This window comes from Corvus kubaryi, unplaced genomic scaffold (genome assembly GCF_017639235.1).
Source record: "Corvus kubaryi isolate FWS band 111438036 unplaced genomic scaffold, C.kubaryi_AGA036_p1.0 37385, whole genome shotgun sequence".
Classification (NCBI taxonomy): Eukaryota; Metazoa; Chordata; class Aves; order Passeriformes; family Corvidae; genus Corvus; species Corvus kubaryi.
The window spans coordinates 30,504,848-30,530,847 of NW_024581127.1; the positions used below are offsets into that span (position 1 = coordinate 30,504,848).

The following is a 26,000-nucleotide window of genomic DNA, read 5'->3' on the forward strand; positions in this document are numbered from 1 at the left end:
GGGAAAAGCCCTTGCCATCTTTTGAATGGCTAGAGATGCTCTGCTGTTTGATCAGTACTTCTGACCCATAGAGACACTGAACTGGAATAAAGTCTGGTGTGTGATATGGAAAGAAGCCTGAACTTAGATCCAGGGGTGCAAATTAAAACAGACATGTCCTGTGAGTTCCTGCATTTCCACTAGGACTGCTCCACAGAAAGCAAAATACTGGTATCTCTATTCACATAAATCTTTCTTCTGCCAGAGTGAATAAAATCCTAGATACTTAATATTTAAGAATATTTTTACCCCAGTATTTGGGGGCTCAACTTCCCTTAAAAATTTCCATTTTATTACATATAGATGGATATTTGTTAAAGGTTGCTCATTAAAGATTCTGTACAGTCAAAATGAATTAAAATTTCTCACTAATAGGAGTAGTCTGGGAGGTGAGTATCAATTCAGAATTATAATAGGTACTCTTGATATTCTCTGAAAAGCACCTGCTCTAAACCACAAGCAGTTACTGCAATTTGCTCTCACTTGGTTACTAGAACCAGGCTCTTGGTTTGATTTCTGAGATCTAGTAAATTATGGTACATTTTATGAAGTGACACAGCTTGAACATGGCAAACTAAGAACCTTATTCTGGCATACTGTAGTCTGCAGTAAGTGACACAAGTTTTAAGTGCCTGTGTGTAGGAGAACAAAGTCTTTTTGCATCATAATTTTTGAAGTGCTAATCCTATTTATATTTCACGTGTTCAGAGAAGGGCTCAGAAGTTAGAGATGCTTTGTCAAGATTTTTGGGATAGATGTGGGGTTGTTCCAGTCATCTTGGTTCCTCTGAGCTGTATGTAGAATGTATGTGTTGAATATTTATCTGTATTGTCTGATTGGTGACAGCCAAGATGGCTTCACTAAGGGCAAGTTGTGCCTGAAAAAACTGGTGTAGTCCTTTGACAGGGTTACAGGGTTGGTAGATAAGGGAAAAGCAGCTGACGTTATTTACCTGTACTTGTGCAAAGCATTTGACACTGTCCCATGTGCCACTCCTGTCTCTCAACTGGAGAGACATGGACTTGATGGATGGACCACGTGGTGGATAAGGAATTGTCTGGATGGTAGCAGTCAGAGTTGTGGTCAACAGCTCAATGTCCAAGTGGTAACCAGTGACAAGTGCTATTCCTTGGGGGCTGGTACTGGGACCAGCAATGTTTGACATCTTTGTAGGTGACATGGACAGTGGCATTGAGGGCACCCTCAGCAAGTTCACTGACCCCCAGCTCTGCCGTGCAGTTGACACAGGCTGGAGGGACGTGATGGCATCCAGAGGGGCCTTGAGAGACTAAAGAGGTGGGGCTGTGCAATCCTCATGAAGTTCAGCAGGGCCACATGCAAGGTGATCCCTGTGGGTTGGGGCAAGCACGAATACAGGCTGGTCAGAGAATGGATCAAGAGCAGCCCTGAGGAGGACAGCTTGGGGTGTTGGTTGACAAGAAGCTCAACATGACCCCTAAATGTGCTCTCACAGCCCAGAAACCAAATGTGTCCTGGGCTGCATCCAAAGCCCCGTGGGCAGCAGGTGAGGGAGGGGATTCTTCCCCTGTGCTCTGGTGAGATCCTACCTGCAGTGCTACATCCAGCTCTGGGGTCCCCAACATAAGGACATGGACCTGTTGGAATGAGTTAGTGGAGGCCATGAGGATGACTGGAGCTGGAGCACCTCTGCTAGGAAGATGGGATGAGAGAGCTGGAGAAAAGAAGGCTCCAGGGAGACCTTCCAGTACCTAAAGGGGGTTTACAAGAGAGCTGGAAAGAGGCTTCTTAAAAGGGCATGGAGTGATTGGACAAGTGGGGATGGCTTAAATTGAAAGAGGAGAGATTTAGATTAGATAGTAGGAAGAAATTCTTTACTGTAAGAGTAGTGAGGCATTTGGCAGATTGCCCAGAGAAGCTGTGGGTGCTCCATCCCTGGAAGTGTTCAAGACCAGGCTGGATGGGGCTTTGGGCAACGTGATCTAGTGGAAGGTGTCCCTGCCCATGGCAGGGGTGTTGGAACTGGATGATCTTCAAGGTCTCTTCCATCCTGTACTTTCTGTGATTCTCTTCTGCGGAACTTACAAAAAAATATTGTGATCCTCATAAAAACTTGAAATGGTGTTTCACATAAAGGCTTTGTGCCTCTGCACTGCTGTTCTCTGTGCATGTGTGCAGTTTCCTCGACCGTTTTACCTGTGGTAGGTGTTAGTATTGCAGCAGATATGTTGGTAGAAAATACCAAGGGAGAATTCCTCAGAAAAGTGGTTAAAAGACTTGTTTCTCATTTTTGAATTTTCTTTCCTGCTGATCAGTGTTGGTGACAAATGCTTCAGAAGAATGAAATTTAAGACTTAAATATGGATTAAATCTGTGCAAAAAGATCTTCTGCGTGTTAATATTGAATTTAGAGTTCTCCTATCAAGCAGGCCTGTTTGCCTGCAGTCCACACTAATGCTATTACCTGTTGTGCAAAATCCTGGACAGAGATACCTCCATTTTTTCATGAGATGCAGTCTTTATGGGGTTATTGACCTGAGAATCTGCTGTTTGAAGCTGGTAAAATCATTACAGTAATTTATAAATCTGTCAAACGAGCATTGCATTACCAGTTTCGGTTTAATCTAGCTAACTTCGGTAGTCAGGATATAGTGAGAAAAAATAAGTTTGCTTCAATTCCATCGACACCGTAGTCCCCTAAATAAACAATCATGATTTTAAACTGGATCAAAAACCCACCCAAGTTATTAAAATTGTTTATCTCTAACAGGGTTAAATATCTGTAAATGAAACTAACCACAGATAAAGTGATTTTGTCAGCAGAAACTATTTCTTTGTTTATACTTGCCAGGGGTGACTCTGGGAAGGAAAGATGCCTCTGCTATTCAGGTATATTGATATTTCATTAATCCTATCTTAATTTTTTCTTAAAAAAGATGTCCATGAACTGAAACAGCCCATCAGTGCCCTGCCCCATTCAGACAGCTTGCTAAGCCTGAAATGTGTATTATATTGCCTTCTCCTTCTTTAAAACTTTTCTGTAACTCTGACTCCTTGAATAAGTCATAATAGCCTCAACACAGGTCAGGCAGTCCAGGCTCTGATCAGACCAGCCTGGCATGGTAATGCTTGCTCACATTTCCTGTCAGATACATTCTCATGAGCCCATAGCTGGGTCCTGTGCAATTACCTCTGACAGCCCCGGAAGGTTACAGGTTAAGTGCAGGAGAAGCTCTTCAACTAAAGTGCAGAGCAGCTGGGTTTCTGTTGGAAGAGAATCTGGTAGACCTCACGTTCAAAAGTATGTATTGCACTTTTTTTGGTCTTCTTTGCTCATCCTGGAGCACCTTAAGAGTTTCTGGTCTTTCGCTTAGTGCACAAATAGTTGAGTGTTCCTGGTGATGTATTTAACTGGCCTCCTACCTAAGAGCTCTTGGTTCCTTCTATGGTACTCTCTAATTATATCCTTTAACTGGGAACTTTTGACTTGCTCAGCCCTTGGTAGTGTTAGTTAACAGGTTTAATCTCATGCTACAGATAGTTGGTCTAAATATTTTTGGTTTTGGTTTTTTTTTTTATATCTGGATCTTGATAGAATGTGATAGAATAACCAAGACAACCTGAATTTTGTCTGTGCTTTGAAATAATTCAAGATGGTTAGTCCCAGGAGTTATGTTCAGCTTCTCCTTGAGGCTGCTTATGCATTTGAATAAATTTCTTTGTGTTATCTACAGACTCCTGTAAAAAAAAGCCCCTGAATTAATATGTCTTGATATGGTGACAGCTAGTTTTACTGGGTAAGACAAAACCTCTACAGATTGCAGGCCCAGTCACATCTTTTCAAATATATGATTGTGCAGAGTCTTACAGTTTTTCGGTTTGGTCCAGCTCTGCAGATTTCTCCAAGAGGTCTGAATTGCTGTGATACAGAAATTAATCTGAGGTATTTAGGTGAAGCTTGAATAAGCTTTGGTAATGCTGTCTGCAATCCTGTTGTAACTGGGGCATCCACTACAAGTAAGGATTAGAGAGGTTAGGCTTTTATGCAACCTTATAGGAAAAAAGGCCAACTTTTTGAGGTAGCATTGAGTTCTAAATCAAGTTACCTGTAGTTGGGAGTCCATGTGGATGCTGGATGTCTAAACTGCAGGTAGTAGAATGAGATCTTGTCAGCTTAGGACACTGAGATTAGGGCGACTTGCTGTTTGATCAGCTGAATACCTCAACTGACTCTGGGCTGTGTGTGAAAATGTGACCCTTTGTCTCGGTTTGACACATGTGACAAATGTGTCACCCCAAGACACCCTTAAACCTGTATTTCTCTTGTGTTTCATGCTTGAAAATAATCTTCAAACTTGCACAGACTTAAAGGCAGAAAAGATGAGCTGGCCACACAAGGAAGGTCCTGATGTGGTTGTGTTGGTGAAGGGACTCTGTGGATCTGTCCTGACTCTGCTATGAGGAGCCATCACGTGTGAAAGGTGTTTTAGAGCTTTGTTGTGCACTGTGAGGCAGGAAGGTGTTATCCCCCTCTCATACATCTAATGAATATGCATTGTGAAGTAGTTTAGTCTCAGAAATCTGATTTTGCTTTGACAGTTTGCTGAACTTGGGTGTTCTGAATTAGGTGAAAAAAATAGCTTCCACGGATGGTAAATGGAACCGTGATGGTTTTCCATGAGATGGAGCAAAACTGTGGGGAACAATTATTTCCGTTTTGACAGGTTACCATTTTAAAAATTACTCATAGATCTACACTTAAATACTGGGTAAATCTCAGATTTCAGGCAGAAATGGTCTGTTGTTCCCTGAAGTGATACTTTAAATATATTTTCTCAAAAGTTACTGACTTGCGGAACTGGTATCCATTTAAGCCTTTTAGCTCAACTTTTAAAGAGACAAGATCTGTTTTAAAATGTTGTATTCATATACAATATATCTGCAGTTGTTATATAAAGTCATGGAGAGATTAGTATTTTAATCACATGACTAGTTAGAAAGCAATTTTTCATAATAACTAAGCTCTAAGGATTTCTTAGAGTAGAAATGAGAAAATGTGGTTGCGTAACCAGAAGTGATGTGGAAGAACAAGCATCAATTGTAATACCAAGGATAACTTTTGAGCAACTTTATAGTAAAATGGACCAAGCTTTCTGCTGTGAATAAATGTTTAAAGACCTCTTACCACGTTACATGAAGGAGAGTAGTTTGTGGTGTAACACAGATGCTTAAAGCACTTACCTTTCTATAGAAACTTTATCTTTCTGAGATGATTGGGAAAACCTTGAAGTTTTCCTTTTTTCAGGTCATTCTAAGGGAAAGTGCTCTGAATCTTAAATTAACTTTTTTTTTTTTTTCTAGTGACCCTGTCGCAGAGGAACCATTGCAGAAAACTAATATGTCAAGAAAGATTTCTATGGCTTTAATAACAATGGAGTGCTTAAAGCTTTACAGGAAAGCATTTGGTCAAGAATTTATACTTTCACTAAGTATTTTAAGCTGGATGAACCATTCTTAGCAGTCTTGCCTTGGTTGGGGATAAACAAGGATTACTTTTTCTATTATATCCCCTTTTCTGTAATATATACATTTTAAAAATGCGGTATCACTGGCATTAATTCTTTTTTTTTTTGTTATAATTCATATAGTAGATCAAATGGTTCTGAAGAGAATATCCTGTTCTATAAATGTTCTTCGTAACTGTGTTTCTCTGGAAATGTTTTCAGGGAATAGTTTCAAGCAGTGATTTGGTAAGACAACAAATCTCTAGATAACTGTTCAAGTCATGTTTTGATTCGGTGATTCTGAAGAAATAGGTGCTATGCAGTGATGCCCATAATCTCCATTGTATGATAACTGAAAAAATGCTTCTTAAAATGAGGATTTTTGAACATCTAAGAAAGGAAACAATTTTCAAGCAAAAACCTTATAATCAATTTTATTTTGTTGCTTCTATTGTGAAAGATGTTTTCTATTTAAGATGTATCTTAAATTGGAGATTTTTGTTACACACTTTAGGGTAATCTGTAAAAGGGGAACAGATACACTCTTTCAGTACAGTAAACCAGTACTTGCCAGCTAATAGACACTATGGTCAAGAGAAAACCCCATATCCCAGGAATTTGAGGAAGGGCTGTTGCACTGCATAGTATCTTTACCCACAAAGTAAACCAGAGGTCCAGGAGGATGTGCTTTCAATGATCAGAGATTTTAGGAATAAGAACACCCCTCAAATCTTGCATACTTTTGCTCAAACTGATGTATTATCTGATGATATTTTGTTCAGAGGGTACCATTTATCAATAGCAGAGTATTATTTGGTTAGAAATGTAGCTGAGGTGCTAATTTTTCCCATTTTATCAAATTGTTTCCTCCCAGGTCTGTTAATCTGAATCTTGATACTGTTTTTGCAAAGATGCCTGAAGTTTTGCTGTAATTTTGCTTGAGATGCCGTATTTGTATACTCTTCAGAGCTGGCCTAGAAGCAAATTTGAATTGGGGACTTTATCTCTTTTATATGCCATTGTCCATAGTTTACTGATACTTACCTAATACATTAGAATCTGTCTTAATGCAGAGACAATTCCTGATTTGACAAAAGTGATCCAGTGTAGAGTAACATTTATGGTTGGCTCTTTAGAGTTCATTTGTCCTGTAGAACTGAAAAGTTCACCAGCTTGCACTGGAAAGCAGTGTGACTGCTTTAATACAGTGTTAAACTGAAGCTGGTGAAGGTGAGGATTGTTTTTGGTATTTACACCAGTTTGGAGGTGATTGTGCTGTACTTGAGAGGTGCAAGTAAAGAGAGGAGTCAGGCATGTCTGATTCTGAGCCAAAACTAGTGATTGTGACTGGTCTGACTTGGGCAGAGCTGCTCGGATGTCTTTTTGTTACTATCCAATATGTCTAATTCAGAGATAGTTTATAAGCTTGAGTTCAGTAATGGACCTGAATTTTTTCTTTGTTCTTGTGCTCTTGGGGCAAATAAACCCTAAATGTGGAACATGGGAAGCACCTATGCAACTTGTGAGCAATTTTGTGTAAGGGCTAACCTGGATCTGCCAGGCTTACTTGCTTCTGTTACACCAGCAGATAAACAAGATTTGCTAGTTTTATAAGTAAAATTTGTTTGACTGTGTGCTGATTTTGTACCTTTAGGTTTGAGTCCTACTATTTGATTGAAAGCAGTATGTAAGTAATAATAGTAACTTAGTGACTGATAGATACTTTGAGTGTTTCTATATCTATGAAATATTTCAAAATAAACCTTTGATCAGATGTTTCCAATTTGATGTAAAAGGAAGATAAACCAATAGTTTGAAAAAAATGCAGTACCTGTTCAAAGTAAATAATCTGTTTTCTACTGAAAGGATTCCTTCAATATCATAAATGGATCTTATTTATGGAATAATCAACTGAAGTGTTACAAAGCCTTTTAGCTTTGTTATGTGGGAGCAAAAATGCTTTGTGACTACATTGTAAGCCATTTTTTACTAACCTTTGTTTGTGCTTTTAAGCTACACCTAGAAGTACTGTGCTTTCAAATCAGCAGAATTTCAGACTTGTAACACAAATTTCTTATGCTTCAGACTTGTCAAATCGAATATTTGGAGCCTCAGTGCACAGAAAAGAATAGTTCAGTGGATATCAGGATGCAGACAATGCATTTTCATGTTCATTAAATGTGTCTAGAACATGTCATCTGTGCAGTCCTTGTGTAAGCTGGTGCGATGTCTGGCTTTGGCACTAGAGATTTCATGGTTTTGAAAAGATGACAACTTTTGGAGGTATTGAAGTTTTGTTTGACAAGTTTTAGGTTTACACAACATTAAACTGTTTGGTTTTAACTAAAAGAATACATCTGCAGTAAAGAGTTAGTGCTTGTTTTTATTTCTAGTAGCATAAAAGGCTATTATAAACAGATGTAAGTAATCTTAAGTAATGCTTGAGAAACTGAGGTGGTTCTCTACATGAAAGCTTTACTTTGAGCTTAACTATGAACTTCCTTTAAGGAAACTCTTGAAAAGGAGTAATTGACTTCTGGAAGTTCAAATTTGTAACAAATTGTATCAATTTGTTTGCTTTTTTTAGTTATACCTTCAGAAACAGTAAAATCAGAAGTCTGAGTTAAAAGGAATCTCTAGAGAACATCTGTGCCTTCAGATGTTCAACCTTCTGTTGAAATAATGATTGTAAATTAAATTGCACAGGACCCCATCAGTGGCCCTGGGTCCTGAATATTCTCAGCAAGGGAGATTTCTACCTTTATCTGTTCAATCTTTGTGATTAATATTTTCCTTAATTGTATCTTAGGACCTATATGAAAACAAATGGACCTCTCTAATAAAAAAAAAATTAAAGAAATTGCCTGAGAATTTCTTGATGTGGCCTGATAATTTCAGAAAAGACTGGTTCATTCAAGGCCTTAAATTAAATAGGTTGTGTGGACTGTAGCCATGCATAAGCTATTTTCTCAATAGCATTATGTCAGGTCTACATTGGGAATTGAACTTGCAGCTAGTAAGGGGAATAAACTTACATTTTCATATTTAGTTGACTTTCAATACTTGCTTTCCTTTTTGTCTAAAGCTGAAAGAAATAAGCTGGAGCTGTAGACTTTCTGCACAGTAGGGTGAGTGCAGCTGCACCTTTCTTCCATCAGCACTTCCAGTGTAGCAACAAGAGATTTGGGACTGCCACTGCCCCATTGCCAAGTCCTTTCAAATTACTTCAGATGAACAGGGAGATCAGTGCTGCCCATCTTGGCTCTTCAGTGACTCAGTAGTAGAGGGACAAGCAAAGAACTTACAAACTGTTTCATAAATTTGAGGCCACAAAGCTTAAGCCCATTTGTTGTTCAGCATCACTATATTTTATTTCTACCTAAAACTATCTTTTTAACATGATTGTGTCACTTCAGTTGTTGAGTACCTCAACCTTCTTATCTGCTGTGACCAGTTTTCCATCATGGTTTATTGGTGGGAGTGGGGGATAACACCTTCTTTAATCTTCCTTTTCTGTTTGGGATACCTGGAGAAGCCCTTTCTGTTACTCTTTGTGTCCTTTGCCAGTTTCAGCTTCACTTGGGCCTTCCTCACCCCAGCTCTACACAACCAGACTTGATCTCTATACTCTTTCCCAGGTCACCTGTCTATGCATTTGTTTCTTGCCCTTTAGTTTGACCCGCTGGTCCCTACTCAGCCATGCTGGTCTCTTGCCTGAACTCTTGCTCCTGGAAATCGCTTGCTCTTGTGTTCAATGGAAGACTTCCTTAATGATCTGCCAGCTCTGTTCCACTCGCCTATCCCTGAGGGCAGTCTCTCAGGGGATCCCACTGACTAGCTCCCCAAAGAGCTGGAAGTCTGCTTTGCTAAAGTTCAGCAGCCCAACTTTACTCCTTACCTGATCCATATTCAGTGCATGATCACTGCCTTCAATCTTGATGTCCCCAGTGAGCTCATTGGTGTTGGTGGGAGTAACGCTCCCCTCTGGCAGGTCTGTCTATTACCTGGGTCAGGAAGTTATCCCACATGCATTCCAGGAGTCTCCAGGGTTACCTGCAGCTCACCGTGCCACTTTCCCAGCAGATGTTGGGGTGGTTGGAGTCCCTCAGCAGGACAAAAGCCTTGGGCACAATGCTTCCTGTAGCTGGAGCAAGAAGGCTTTGTCAGCAGGCTCCTCTTGATCTGGTAACCTGTAGTGGACACCAAGTTATCCTTGAGTTCAGATACTTCTGTGTTGCTGGAGCCACTGACATTCTAGTAATTGTACTATTTGGTTGTACTTAATGTTTTTTAATTTATGATCTAATCATTGTTTGCACCTAGGACTAAAAGTTGTTCCAGCAAAATATCCCACTGTGCTCATTAGTTTATGATTAAAAATCCAATGAGGTTAATGGGAGTTTTTTTGTTTTCTTACAGTTCAACTTTGTGGGAAAACTTTTGGGTCCACGTGGTAATTCCCTAAAGCGTTTACAGGAAGAAACACTGACAAAAATGTCTATTTTGGGAAAAGGTTCTATGAGGGACAAGACAAAGGTAAGGCCTGAGTATGTCAGTGGAGTTTTGTTACTTACTTTAAATTTCTGAGGAGGGGCGTAAACCTGGTAACAAAAATTGGGGCAAATAAAAAGCGTGGGAGATCCAATACTGTTTTTAGGTTAATGAATCTCCTTGGCTAACCAAGCCAAGAATCCACATGCACTGGGCAAACCAAGCCAACAGATGTCAAGTAATGGAAGACAGAGAGGATTTTATGGGAGCCAAATTGCTGTCAAAGAGGGATACTGGAATGAGAACAAGCTGTAGCTTTTGTGTTGGTCTTCATGGGAAATGAAAAAAAAAGCCTGAAATGCTTCATGTATGCCCAAGGTTGGAAGATGTGGGCCAGTGAGTGAGCTTATTTTCATTTGTGTGCTGTTGTAAGAGTTTTAGTGTGTAGTGTTTTCTTAGAATCACAGAATATCCCAAGTTAGAAGGCACCTACATGGATCATCGAAGTCCAACTCCTGGCCCTCCAAGTAATGGGGAAAGTAATGGAAGCATTGCCAAGTCATGTTACAGAAGTAAAAAAAAATACAATAATGAAAGTGAACTTTGCAAAAAAAAACACAGAGTGACTTCAAAAGCTTGTTTATGGGAATGATCTTAGAAAAACCTGCATTGAAATTCTGTATGTTTTGTTAAAGGTGCTGATTGAAATGCTTTTTTACCAGGTACTACACAGAAAATTGTGACTTTTCTATTGCTTGTTGCTGTTACCAGCCAACTTGATTGATAAACACAAAAAGCAAGATTCTTAGCACTCTATTTTCTGCATAAACTAGCTGCACAGTGATTATTTTTCCTCTTTAGGAAAAAGGGATGGGGAATGCTTTATGCCAGTGTATACTAAAAGCCAAAGTATATGGGGAACTCAACTAGCTTCCAGTGCTAGTGATGGCTCATACATTTTGAGTAACTGTGCTTAAAGTATTTAACTGAGAAACAGTTCCTATTAAAACTAAATATTTGAGCTGTGATGTTTATATTAGGTTAATTCTTATTTTTAAGATCTCTTATTTATATTGCAAAATAATGATCTTGCTGACAGTCTTATCCTGCTGAGTGACCTCTTAATATTCTTGCTGTGGGTGCTCTGACAGTGATCTAGACTATTTTTTTGTTTTTCTTTTAAACATCCTCGTAGTTAAACACAAATCATGTAGATAAGAATGTTACTCAGGAGAAGCAGAAATGGATTGCCACATATAAACCTCAACCCATAATTAAGGGGTGTGCAGGGGAGGAGATTTCAGCTATCATTGCAACTTACAATTTTAGTAATCTAAATGGTGAAGTGCTTGCCTGCTGCTTGCCAAGGACAGGAAGCTGCAGGGGAGCTTTAGTTTTTTAGACAGCAGAACTGCTAAGTATTTGATAAAATGTTATCTGGTAAAGCAATGAAATTATTTCTAGTGCTGGTTTCATCCCTTGGACCTGTCGATACACACGGGTGGGGGGCAGCCTGAGAAAAGCAAGTGCTGCCCTTTAGGTCTGTGAATATTTTGCATGTGAATGTCAGTTTTTGAGAACTGAGCTCTGCTTCACTACACTGAAATCAGCTTTGCAGTCATTGAAGTGGGTTGGGTGAAGGAGGATGAAAGACAAGCTTGCTTCTGAAATAGCTAGTGAACTCTTTTGGTTGATGTTCTCTTCCCTCATCTCAAATGCTGTTAGCTTTATGTCCAAATAGCACAGTTCTGTGAAGGATGCGCTCATTGGATACAAACTTCAGTGAGAACAGAAAATAAGTATCAAAGCGGTGTAGTAATACCAAGATTGAAATAGTATTGGTAAAAAAATCTTGCTCTTGTGGAATACTAGATCAAACCTGTTTCTGTAGACTTTACTTTCAAGGAAAGAGTGTCTTCTTCATGAAACTGGTGCACCTGGGAAAACTCTTGGAAGCATTCCCCCTTGTGCTACAGTTTCTGTATGTGAGCAGAAGCTGTTGGCTCTTATTTCATGTTACTTTCTTAGTTGCAGACATCTGAACACGAGTAAACAGTGTCTGCAGATTCCTCTGGAGCAACTTCAACACTTGCACTACAATGTTTAAAACAAGAATGTGTAAAACCAATCTTTTTCTTATCTCCTAGGAAGAAGAGTTGAGAAAAAGTGGAGAGGCAAAGTATTTCCACCTAAATGATGACCTGCATGTTTTAATTGAAGTATTTGCTCCGCCTGCAGAAGCATATGCCAGAATGGGACATGCATTGGAAGAAATCAAGAAGTTCCTCATCCCTGTTAGTATTTTTTTTTTTTTTTAATGAGAATTCTGATAGTCTTGAGTGAGAAATGTTATCTCTAAAACTGAGTAAGCTGGTTTAGTGGAAGGTGTCCTTGCCCATTGTAGGGAGTTTGGAACCAGATGATGTTCAAGGTCCCTTCCAGCCCAAACTGTTCTGTGATTCTGAACAGCGCACAGTATTGGTCAGGTCATGTTCCTTAATTTACTTTGTGAAAGAAATGATGATGTTGTCAAATACTTTGCATTTTGATACAGGCAGTAATTGGGTGAGTCTGTAACTGTCCACACCAATCTCATGATCTGACCTACAGTAAAAGCTAAACTTATTCTTGCTTAACTAGTCATGTGCAAAGTATCACAACAACTACAAACAGTTGTAAAAATCTGCAAAATGTGTGGCTTGTCTGTTTTCTTGGTATACGTGAAACATTAGTTTTGTTTAAGAATAAATACATTTGAAGTTGTATTATTTCTCTCACCTCCAATCCTGGTTTAGTGTTGAGTGCTGAGAATCAATACAGGTTTATCTTGTATCTTTATTTTCATCACAATACTAGTGATACATGAGCTATACTTGTCTTCTGGTGTATACTTCAGCTTCCATTATATGGATGTATAAAAAGAGATCTGGTTTCCAGTACAAGTTTATACTCCAGGTTTGGGATACGTCTAGGCAATGGGTTTCTAGTGTCTTCTATAGAGAGACAGCTTTATTTGCTTGTCATGTAAGAACCAACCTTACTGCTTTACAATATTAAACTCTCTTAGGAAGCTGGGGCACTTGAGGTGATGTTTGTGTGTGAAGTTCCCAACTGTTTTAGCTCTTGAGTGAACATTCTTCAATCTTTATTGGTAATCAAAGGAATGATTATAGAAAGCAAAGCATCCCCAAGGTGCACTGACTTCTGTTTATTTTTACTGCTAAAAATGCTACCCAAGTGTTAGTCTTTATTTGTGTCAGATCTGGGAAGTGGGGGGGCCTGGTTAAGGAAACTTTCCTGAGGCATGTATCTGCATGACAGCAGCTTGTAAATGTTTGAGTGGAGCCAGCGTGGCTGTATTGGGGACCAGTTGGGGATGTCTCTTGTACAGCAGTTGTTGCTGATGACCTGTCAGTGCTCCTGTATGTATTTTGGGGATTATAGTTGGTACCAAACCTAATCCACATCCATGAAATCACCCAGAGAGTGGTTGGGCATGGGAGCAGGCTCTCCAGGGAAGTGGTCACAGCACCAAGCCTGACAGAGTTAAAGAAGTGAACAGCACTCTCAGGCACGTGGTGGGATTCTTGGGATGTCCTGTACAGGGTGAGGATTCAGACTTAATGATCCCTGTGGGTCCCCTCCAGCTCAGGATATTTTATGAATCTAAGTCCCCAGGTGACTGGAGCTGTGTACTCCTTGACTATTTCTTCTGGCCTGGATTTGTTTGAATGGAGTGAGTTCATGTGCCCCAATAATGCACCATGGCATGAACCAAAACATGATAAACAACAGTGGTCAGGAGGTTTATTAGGAATATGTCCTGATGTGAAATAACCCTAATGTAGATGCATCTTAAGGCTGTTAAAAAACAAGGAGATGTCCTGGGCGTTATGTTCTTGTGTTACAAAGATCAAGCATCACATTATAAATTTGCGTGCAGGTTCCAAATGGCTTTTTCTTGATGTATGTGAAAAGAGGTGAATGAGCATACTGCTGTTCAGGCATCCTAACTGATCAGACAGGGGATACTCAGCAGAATATTTGTAGGAATTCTGGGCTGTCATAATGTCGAAGGTTACTGTACTTACATGATTCATGATTTAATGGTGTGAAGAGATAAGGGAGAATTAAGTTCTTGAGTATTCTAGACAGCAAACAGCTGCCTTCTTTTAGATGGGAATATGTTCAATTTGATAAATGCTTCTGGCATGTCCTGGAAGGAAGGATGTCTGATCCCTGTGCACCCTCCATCAGAGGTCTTGTTTTTCTTCACTGAGCTTGATTTCCCTAATGTTGCCATAAATGAAGTAAGCTTGTCAAAACCTGGTCATTAGTGTGTTAAGCCAGTAGAATTACAGACTGATAATGAGCAATTCCATTGACTGGTGGTTATACACTTTTCCATCTTGATTTTTGATCATTGCATCTTTATTATACTGAGCTGAACCGCTGCTACATAATCTTTCTTGAACTGTGGGATCAAGCCAACACTGTCTTAATTTCCCTTTGGCTTTTCAAATGTAATCTTATCAGAATTGCTCTAAATGCCGTAATCTCTTTTGCCTGCCCTCCCCTTGCAGCAGCCACTGAAGGAATAAGGAGCAGCTTTTTCTGCTCTACAACTAGTGTTTGGTTCACTGCTGCAAATGCAACTTGGTTTTTATTTTCTCCAAGGTCTGTTGTGGCTTTCTTAAGAAATGGTCTGTTTTATTTCAGGAAAGATTTCCTGCTATGAGTATATGATTATGATCATAATTTGCATTCTCCTTACAATGTAAGGTAACTATGCCTTCCTACAGTTTTAGATGCTGAACCCAATTTATGAATATGATTATTGTTCATTTTTCAGATCAGTGCTGAACATAAGATCACATTTGGTGCTAGAATGCAGAATACAAAATATCCTTGTGGTAGTTGACTGTAGCAAAAATACCTCAGCCTCTCTTATTGGATCTTCAAATCATGGGCAAGAATCCTTGAATGCAAGGATGTTTAACCTCAAGCAGCTGCAGTGGTGTAATTTTATTTAAACGATTGGCATAACTCAAACCAAAGCATAAAAACTGGTCTTGAGGGTATTTTTGGCTGTGCTTACATTGCCTTGACTCTTACCTTCTTCTGCAGTTAGAATTGTGGCTTCTGACTTTAAGTATATTCTTTTATCTTCCTTTAAATTAGCCAGCCCCTTTATTCTGGCCATACTCTCTGGTCAGCACTCTGAGTATTAGATTGGTGGGTGTTGTGCTTGGTAATAATTATCTCAGAATTACCTGTGTCAGGTCAAAAAGCCAGGTACTTCGAACCTCACCTGCCCCTGGTTGCTGCATTATACCGTGGTTTCAAGGCCAGGCTGGATGGGACCCTGAGATACCTGGTCTAATGGAAGGTGTCCCTGCCCATGGCTGAAGAGTTGGAACAAGATGGTCTTTAAGGTCCTTTCTATCCCAAACCACTCTGTGATTCTATGGTTATGGCAGTTTTAGCCATTAGAACTTAGTCTGTTTTGCTTAATTTTTGAGTAGTGGCAGTCATTTGTCTTCTGACAGATACAGCACTAATTACCCTTTGCCATTGCTTACCAGAGTTTCTTGTTTTCCTTGTCTTTAAAGCAAAGTATAGAAATGTCTTCAAGAGAACAATCTATAGCCGTTATATGACGATGTGAGCAGAATTCACAACCTTTTCCTGTAGCCTGTCTTACCTTCTGCATGTTTGGTTTGTAAGATGTGGTGATGAAATAGCATTTAATGGCATTTGGAAGAGCTTGGTGGCCTTTGGAAACTCTCAGACTTTTCCTTAAGTAAGCTGGGAAATAGCTGTAAGGTGTAAAAAAGTGGCTGGAAACATGAAAATAATGGATTGCTCACTGCCAGGATAAAGATCTACTTGAGTGTTTTGCAAAGCTGCAGAGGGTTTTGTAGGGATCTGTCCTAACATTATATAAATAAATAGCTTTGGTAATAGTTTGAGTGATAAATTGAAATAAGGTCTTAAGTCAGAGTGATCCCAAGAAGAGATGCTGCTAATGTGTTGTTCTGGCTGGATGAAAATCATAGATAAAATTTAAAAGAATGTTTAGTTAGATCATTTAAGTATGGGGACTTGTGGGGTGAAAATCTCTTGCATGGATCTTGATGTAAATGGACCCTCCATGTTTGGATAAGACTGTAGTTAGTCAGGACAGGGAATTTGTTCATAAAATGAGAGAACATCTGTTAAATTGAAATTCAGCAGCAGCATTTGACTGAAATTCAAGTGCTGCCACTGCCTAAGCTGTTCAGAGGAGGGATGCAGTCTAAAGGGCTTCTGTGTCCATCCTCTAGGTGAGGAAAAGATTATTGTCTGCTTAATTTGACTTGAAGTGTGCTGTTTCCAGCAGTGAGTATTCATACACTGACCATCTGGTACTTTAATTGAGGAATCCATTTCAGAGTCTCATAGATTTAACACTGCAGCTTATCGTGGCTGCCTTGTTCTGCCCCTTCACTCTGTATCCTCCGGCTGCCTCTGGCATGTGTGATAAGGGCCTTGTTTTCTGTTCTGTGCTGTGCACAGTGGAGCCCTTGTCTGTGACCTAAGGCTGCTGCTGTGTCTGGTAATGTGCTGCAGGAAAGTGAGAAAGCATCAAGGAGAAAAGAAAAGGGACTCAACATACACAGTGGCAACCAAGCACATCTTTGCTAAGGAATGAAATGAATTGAGTATAAAATGATCAAAGGTATTTTTCCGGGGGCCCAGTTCTGAAAATGATGTTTTGTGAAGAAATTATAAAGGGCATCTGATACAGGCTGTCAGAACTTTGATATTGTGTGTTGGTGTTACAGTTTCTTGGCATTTTGTGTAAAGATTGAAGTTTTATTCTACACAGTACATAGAATTTTGCATTTGTAGCCAGTTCTGATCCAGCAACAAATAAATATAAAGTGGGTTTCTGTCTAATAGCTGGCCAGAATAGTGTTCAGTTTCCTGTTTCTAGTCTACTCCCTGTGATGGATTGGTTATGTATTGGGTCTTGGCTGTTTAATAATGAAATCTGTTTCTCAAAAGCTTCATTTATGCCATTTGAAACAGTTATTTCAGTCTTCTAGACCTTTTTCATATTTGCTGTTTGGTTTCTGCTGATAAACAGAGGATGATCTCAGGTGGGCAGTTGGGAGTTAAATTTCAGAACCTATTTAAGTCAGTTTGGACAAAATGCTGGTATGATGCTTCTTTTAACACCAGTAACTTCAGCAATTGCATGTAAAAGAAAACTTTTTTATTTCCATTTGTAGAAGTCTAGGAGAAGCAGAATGTTTCAAGGATAATTGAGATATTTGAATTCTTGGAAGTTTTAATCTCCTTTCAATGCAAGGTTATGTTTCAAAGTCTGTAAGACTGCCTGATAATCTTTTGGTCCCTGTCTAGTGAATAAATGTAATAAATTCAGATTTGCAGTGAGATGCAGATTCTTTGTTTTGTCATTGAATTGTAAAATGGTTGATAGAACAAACCTTCCTTCTTGAAATGGGAGGATTTGCAGCTGTTGTATCAGAAGTATGCCTTTGTTCCTATGGGAGGACCTATTAATATTTTGATACTCAGTTTGTGCTTATGCACCTCGGGTAAAATAGTTATCTTTAATTCACCTTTATGGCTGCCTTCTGCTCAGCTCACTTTAAGTGGAGGAGAAATGATAGAAAAATACCTCAAGAGTTCAGTGCTGGCTCTGTTTTATTCCCGTGTACTCTGCTTGTTTTGGAGGTTGACTCAAGGTCCCTGAAAATGGTGCTTGAGAAGTACCATATTAATTCCATGTACAGAAACCTGAGCTTTCTTTTTGCTAGACCTTGAGAGTAGAGGATTTGTGCAGACAGAACTAAGCCATATGTCCTTGGCATTTTTACCATTGCATATTATCAAATTTAATTTTTTAAGCTCTTCTTATTAGATAACAGTGTATGTGAGTATTGAAAGAATTCCTGTGTTTATTCTATAATTTCTGATTTTAAAAGTGAGGATTCCTAATCTATTCCTTCATTTTCATGTCTTGCTCTCAACAGTGTATTTATTCTCTACTCGTTTGCAACTCTCTCTCTCTCTCTCCTCTTTGTCCTGTTTTTAACACACAATCATTCTACAGCTGGAACTAAAAACTGGATCTCAGTTCAGAATATGGGACCTTGATTTTTTTTTTTTTTTTCTGGTTTCCTCCTATCTCTGCAGCATTTTAGCACTGGCAATGTTCTATGGCTAAAGCTACATAGAAATAATATGCAAAGGGAAAGAAAAACATGCCTGAGTAAAAATGGCAGTTATTAGATAGAATTTTAAAATAATTTTTGGACTGAATATTATTATGCATGTTAAACTTTTTCAGTGGAATGTTCAACTTTTTAAGAGGAAACTTTCAGGAGCAGTGTTTGCTGAGAGCAGTGGATAAACAGTTTGATTTCTCTCTTATGCCTCCCTGCTGTTTCAGGACTACAATGATGAAATCAGACAGGCACAGCTTCAAGAATTAACATATTTAAATGGTGGCTCAGAAACTGCAGAGGTTCCAGTTGTCCGTGGAAAAGCATCGATTCGAGCAAGAGGAGTACCTGTTCCTGCTTTGTCCAGGTACATGGAATTTCATTTGAATGTACATATTTCAAGCTTCTCCCTTCAAACACAATTTCCCTCCAGAGTACAGCAGTAAAATACATGAAGGATTCCCAAAAGAAGAGCAAAAGATCGGGGAAACAACTTTCATTTATTGATGAAAGTTTAGTTCATTTGGACTGAATTAACAATGGTGCTGAATTTTGTCTTGTGGAACTTGAATGCTGCCTTTGTAAAGAAGCAATGCACACCATAGGAGATGTTCAGTCCTACTGTGAGCAACTTGATTTCTAGCTGTGAGTTGCTCCTTAGGTGCAGTCTGTGTTTGGGCCCTGTGGAGTTCACAGCTTTGCAAAACTGGTAAATCTGTCTTTCCTCGATTGATGTGAATTTCAGGCAGTATCTCCAATTTACACAGTATGTTTTTCTTTTTTTATGGTACTACTAAGTTTTCGTAGTCATGACTAAATGATACAGAAGTGCTCTGGAAGTAGAATTTGGATTTTCTTGTCTGAGTGGCACTTGCATTGTAAAAGTGGCTTTTGTTTGATTTGGGAGTAGGCAAAGTCTACTGCTTTTGCTGTTTTTCTTTGTCACAGAAGATGTTTGATTTTTACTCTAGCATCCCCTGTCTTCCTTGCAGTACTGAGATGACAGTTTCAACTCCTTCAAGTTCTGAAGTGTGAAAACAAAACCTAAATAAAGTTCATAACTGTTTATGTTAGAGTACAGAGATTGTGGCTGTAGCACCTAAGTGTGACTGTTTACTGTGGTAAACTGTTTTCTTCTGTTTTATCCACAGTTCTTTTTAATGCAACTTGAAACTTGTATTTTAACTTGTAAAATAATTTCAGAATAAGACTCTGAAGCATTTTACCTCAGATGATAAAGCATGTTTGAAGAAGCAGCACTAAGGAAATACTCAATTTATATAGATCCTCTTAGTTACATGTATCCTGATAATGATCGCAAATGCAATACAGAGTGAATCTTAATTTAAAGAAATTATGTGGGTTGTGCCCTGTGAGGGAAAAAAAAAATTCTCAATCATCACATTGTTGTTCTTGTATTTTGTAATATTGTGTAAAAAATATATATTCTGCTTTTCTTGATTTAAATGTTCTGAGTAGTGGTTATTATATACCAAGGTTCACCCCTTGGCACTGTAATCAGCCATACAAGAATTCTTTCAAATTGGAGACCTCATTTGATTTTGGAGATTTTTTTTTTGCAAATTTTATTTCGGTTTTTAAACAGTTGTTTGTAACTTTGCCACAGATGCCTGTAATTATTCTGCTACAGATGCTCAGTACCGATACATTTGCAGTACTATTTCCACTTTATTTCATTTTCCATGTCCTTTAGCTAATATTTCTGGGATACAGAAGCTGTTGTTTGGTCAGATCCTATCATCAAAGTTTGATAACTAATTTACACTGTTAGTACCTAGTATGTGCATACGTAAATAGTTTTTTATAGTACTGCTTTCTAACATCACTAGTTCTATCCTCTGGATATTGGTAAATTATTTTTTCAAATCTGGATTTTATGCAAGAGATACACTATTACACAGCTCACAGAATCCTGTATAATCCTTCTACAACTATTGAAATGTCTTCAGGGTAAATTTAAATGTTATTAGTGTTTGATTTGGAGGTGACAGTAAAAGGTTGTGGTTTTGTCATCGCCATTTTTCACATATATTCTAAGGAAAGTGAAAGGGGGTCTGTTTGACTTGTCCTTACTTTAAGGCTTGTCTTAAACTCCAAGACTTTGTTGTCTCAAATTGAAGTGCTCTGTTAGCATATTCCTTAAGTGAAATTCAATTCTATTGCTGCTGAGATTCTACAGCCATTGAGCTGAAGATCTCAAACTCAGTTATAATGCTCTGTTTCTTTTTTAGCAGAAATGGATTTCCATGAATAATACTTTTGTTGAAGCAAAGCTTTAAAGGCTTTGTCTCAGTGTTGGATAAAACAGTTTCAATAGGTAGCATCCCTGAGATACCCAGAAGAAGTTGAAGCAAAGCCTCAAAAGACTTGTAAAACGAAGTCTAAAACCTTGATCCTAACCTTCCTTTGTAATCTGCAGAATGGTTTTATGATTCCAGCCTTGATACATGAAACATCCTTTTGGGTGTGTTTAAGTTCCCACTTTCGAAACCTTTATTACTCCTGAATAGTTTCGGTTAAAAAAAAAAAGTACTAATTTATGCCTTTTTTGCTCCTTATGAGATATGTGGGAACTGGATATAATACATCTTATCAAATCTACTTTTAGCTCTATAACAAAATTTTATTTTGTAGAAACCAATACATTTGGGTTTGCATAAAAAAGTCCTAGCTTATGTACAGGCATTCCTGTATGTGATAAGTAATTTCCTAATAGTTGTGGTTTGGTAACTTTTTACTCTTTTTCTGGATTGTTCCAGCTTTTCTTAAGTAAATTTTTGTTCCTCTAGAGCGAAGTAAGGTTTTGTGGTTGACTGGATGGAATTTGTTCTGGAAGAGTTGTGTGTGCATTGTAAGCTTTGCCTTCAGGAATGTTCTTTTCTCATCATTGATCTTGGAGGATATAGCTGCTTCCTATAGCTGCTTCTTTCTCCCCCACTTTGCTCCCAGTTTTTGTCCCTAATACTGTTAAAGACAACCTTCAGAGGTAATCACAGCACTTCTATTTTCTGTAGTGTTCATGCTGAGCACTTAAACTATTTTGTCATAACCCCTCTTCTGTACAACAAGAAGGGAAAATGGTGGAAGTCTGCCTTTCATTCCTTTGTTTTTATTATGATGTTCTTAAATTCTTTTTTGAAAACAACTATATAAAATGATCATACCAGTTGCTTTCTAATTTATTGTGCTAGCAAGCTTAGAGGATCCATGGTGTTTAATGTGATGCTGTTATGGTGAGAAGCTAGAATATGTAACTCTTTAGGAATCAGTGTTTCTTCAGTGCATTTGTATTCCCGTCCTGAATCAGTGCATCATAAATTATACCAACCAAAATGTGAATTTTGGCTTCCGATTAACTAAAAACTTAAAATATACGTATGTTAACATTCTAGTGGAAGGTGTCCCTGCCCATGGCAGCTGGGTTGGAATTAGATGTTCTTTAAGGTCCCTTCCAACCCAAACCTGTCTATGACTCTGTACATGTTAATGTACACCTCTAAGGAGGTTTTGCAACTAAAGCAGCATTTCCTCTCTAAAACCTCACACTATTTTAAGAATAAAAATAAGATTCAAAGATCGCTCAATTGTGACTCCAACTAAGATGTTTTAGAAAAGTGAAATTCTAGAGGATGATGTTAGTAAGTCTAAGAACATGGCTCAAAGTTCCTTGATACCTTGTGGTGGCATAGGTGGAACCACTTCATGTGGTTATGGTTATAGCAGAAAATCAGTGCTAGAATCACAGAATGCTTTACATGGGGACCTTTAAAGACCATCTTATTTCACTCCCTGCCATGGGCAGGACACCTTCCACTAGACCAAGTTGTTCAAAGTCCCAGCCTGGCCTTGAACACTTCCAGGGATGTGGCATCTGCAACTTCTTTGGGCAACCTGTTCCAGTGTTGTCTGAGCACCCTCCTCATAGATTTCTTCCTTACATCCGATCTCAACCTGCCCTCTTCAATTGAAAGCTGTTGTCCCTTATCCTATCAGTACAGACCCTGATAAAATTACTGTCCTTTTCTTATAAGCACCTCCACTTAGGTATTGAAAGGCCACAGTAAGGGAGGGCTGGCTAAGTTCACACCCCAGATTGAGAGATTGTATTTGAAAACAGGTATTTGGTTTCATTAAGGTGAGGGAAGAAAAAACGTAATTTGTCATAAAGCCAATATCTATCAATAGTCTCATTAAAGAAATGGCAGATTTCTGGTTTATGCTTTCGAGAGGATGTGGAGGTTTTTTTTTTTACTTTTCACATTTATTATTTGTATTTCAGTCTACGCATGGTTGAGATCCTAATGGTTGAATGATTGTCACTCTGTCTGGGGAAAGGTAAAACTGCTACAGAAGTTGTGAGTTAGAACTTGTTCTCTTATATGTTAGAAGTAAAATGAGCTGATGTGGATCACTGCTGCAGTGTGTTCACAACTTCCAGCTGTTTTCCTACCGTATATCTGGAATCAACTAGATTTTTTTTTTTGAAGAATAACTTTCTGTTGAAAACATGTAGGTAGTGAAGTGCAGAAGATTCTATAGCACAAAAGAAATATTTGACAAAGCCAGTTCAGGATCCAGGCCAAAGGCAGGTATAGTTAATGTTCATTGTGTTTTGTTTTAGTTTTGTGATCTCCCATTTTTCACAAAATTGAAACATGAACATATACATTACTGTTCTAAAATGGAAATACAAACCAAAGCTTGTGTAAGAGTGTTAACTCAATGGTGACTTTCTGTTTTTTCAAAAAGGATGAAAAGGCAGAAATCTCAGTTCTGAGTTGTATCCAGATATGAGTGTTTTAGTATTTTAAAATGTCACCACCGAAATAACAGGTCTGTTATTTTTCAGATGTCTAATATAAAACAAAAATATTTACTGTTTGAGGAACATTGAGTGTAGCTGGCTGTGCTCAAATGAAGAAAATATATCAACATCTGGTAAACAAATTTGTTTGATCTGTATATTGAACATTGTAAATCCCTGCAGATATATAGAACTGTGAATGCTAAAATTAAAGAATTCCAGGTGTTTCCTCATTGAATAATATAGTGTTTGAGAACCGGTCCTAAATTTTACAAGTATTTTTATTTTAAAACTATTCTTCCATTTAATGTTTTTGGGGGGAGATAAGGAAAAAGATCTCCATACCATAAACTGTTTTAATTTTTGTGTTACTAAAAGTGAAGGAAAGCTGTGAACTGACTCTAGTTGTGGTTTCATGATCAGAATAATTTTACTGACTCAGACATCCAGTGATGGGTGAAACTTGAAATAAAAATCAGTGTGATTCTAGAGCAGAGAAAGTTCTAAATGAAATTATGGAAGTGGCTATTGCCGAGGGCAGCTGGAGATGAGTGTTAGTGAGATGCTGTGCCTGCTACTGTGGTCAAGGGCAGTAACTTAGTTTGCTGGAAATAAATCCTAGAAACACTAAGGGACTACCGTAAAGTAGAAAGGTCGAATATTATTGCTAACAAAGGCCAAAGAGGAAGTATCTAAGTTGTATGAGCTCGTAAAATACTATTTTAGTGGGAATCAATTATTACATTAGTACCTATGAATTCCTTCTGAACATTCATGAATGTTTTGAGTCTAACATTGTGTAGTGTAGCTCTAAGTGGTATTAGATTTTCTTGAGAATGTTTTTACACATATTAAAGCCTTGATTCAAATAATGAGATGTTAATCACAAAATTCAGTACTTTAGTAATACTGCAACTGGACACAGTAAGGTAGACTGTACATTTTTAGACATTAACCATCTTCTGTCTTTACTCCACAGTGTTTACAAATCACCTTAGCACCTTCTGACACTTTTGTTAGACACTTTTCCCCCCCTTCTCTAGTGTGTTTATAGTTTTATAGAAATTGTGCTTCATGTTGTATTTTCTTTTTCCTCATATACTGAATTGCAAGTATAAGTAATGAGATCACATCATGGGAGGAGAGTTAGATTCCAAGAAAAACAGCTTTCATGACAGTATTTTCAAGAGATGATGTGATATGTGAGTTAAATTAGATTATTCCTCCCATTTTGTAGTGAAACAAAAGATACTAAATTTTCTTTACTTAGTCTAGTCCATGGTACCCAGATTTAAAAGCCTTTTTAAAGCAAAGCCTACAAGTTAATTACCCAACTTTGGGAGTAAAATTATTCAGAATTTAATGATCTAAATTACTTCTGTGTTTAATGGGGAAGGGTTAACTTCCTTCACTGGGTTTACTACTGCCAGATTAATAAATTTAGGAAAATCAAACCTGAAGTGACTATAAAGATGAAACAAATATTTCAGATTTTCTGAAGCAATAATTATCTGGCAATAAAGTGTTTCTTTGAGAGCAGGGCACAATGGACTCAAGTTCATAGATGATCATTTTGTTGCTAAAGCCTGTCTGGAAGTGACGATAGCAGCACCTGGCTAGGAGGTGGGATTTGCTGAGTATGTTTACTGCCAATAATTAAGTACGAGTGTGTGTTTGATAGAAATTACAGTTAATAGGTACTTGAGTTTTTCTTAAAAATGTACCAAAAAGGAGACCAAACACTAGTGTCCTGTGTGACGCTCACTTGTGTACTGTAGTGTCATCCTCTGAGGGGGTTGCTAGCAAGGACCTTTTTATTTCGCCTGTCCTGAACATAAGACACTTGAACCCTGTTTTAAAGTATTTGCATAATCAAAGTACTCAGAAAGTTTGGAGACAGATCTGTGGGAGGTTCAGGGCTTACTTTGTGCGCACCATCAGGCTGGATATATGGACTCAACTTCGTAAGAAGTTTTTACGTGTTCTTATTCATAAGGGGTTCTTACTGAGAACATTCAAAAGATTTCTCACAGGGACAGAAGTGACACCATGGCAGAGAGGAGGGAAAATAAAAAAATACCTTTCTTGTACTTCAGAATATAAGCTGGTAGTCAAAGCTGACAATGGGCTGACAAGTTTTGGTAATGTGTAGCTTGTTATAAAGGTTTTATAAAGAAAATAAAACTAATCAGCAGAGCGTTAGCAAAGACTGGGAGAGTTAGCGGCACTTGAAATTGGGCCTGCAGAATGATGTCCTTGGGCAAAGAAGCAAGCAGTGTAAGTGGTCCAGGAGCCATAAGAAGTTTGATTTGATTATAAGCTATCTCTGAGTGCAATAGCACAGAGCTGAGATGTCTTGATTTGGATGAATTATGTAGAAGAATTATTGTAATTATTAGCAGTTGCACAAAGGTTTTTTAATTAATAAGTTAGATAGTTGTAGAAGAGAAGAGAGAGAACACACCCTCTGTGTAGATTCTTCAGAGGCCTTGGAAGCAGAGGGATACCCCTCAAAAGCAGTTGATTAGGAGACGGAAAGCCCAGGAAAGTGAAAGAACAAAATTTTAAAATCACCTCAATTCAGTTTTTTTTAGTCCTGTTGCTGGTCACCAGAGAGGAGCCCAGCACCTCCTGTTGCACTGCTCTCCTTGAGGAAGGTGTGGACTGTGCTGAGGGCACCCCTCAACCTTCTCCATTCCTTTGATGCATCTGTTGGATCCATCAGATAAGCCTCAGTTGTCACTGGTAGTATGAAGTGCCTTAATCTACTTAATTGTTCTTGGTATGTGAATGGTTCTAGACTGCTTGTCATCTTGACGTAGTTTCTGATGCACTTCCAGTTACTTTATGTTTGGGTTTTTTTTAATTAGGAAAGAAGTTGAATTAGGAAACAAGTCTGTGAATACACACAGTTGAGTAGCAAAG

At 38.3% G+C, this 26,000-nt stretch overlaps 1 protein-coding gene across 3 annotated transcripts in view; it reads left to right on the forward strand.

The window, feature by feature from the left end:
• KHDRBS3 (KH RNA binding domain containing, signal transduction associated 3) overlaps positions 1–26,000 on the forward strand; it is a 91,924-nt gene that overhangs the window by 27,560 nt on the left and 38,364 nt on the right. For all 3 annotated transcript variants that reach the window (XM_042035915.1, XM_042035916.1, XM_042035917.1), the window contains exons 3-5: positions 9,942–10,058; positions 12,161–12,307; positions 18,478–18,617. In XM_042035915.1, coding sequence (XP_041891849.1) covers positions 9,942–10,058; positions 12,161–12,307; positions 18,478–18,617 — 404 coding nt within the window. The remainder of the gene's footprint in view (positions 1–9,941; positions 10,059–12,160; positions 12,308–18,477; positions 18,618–26,000) is intronic.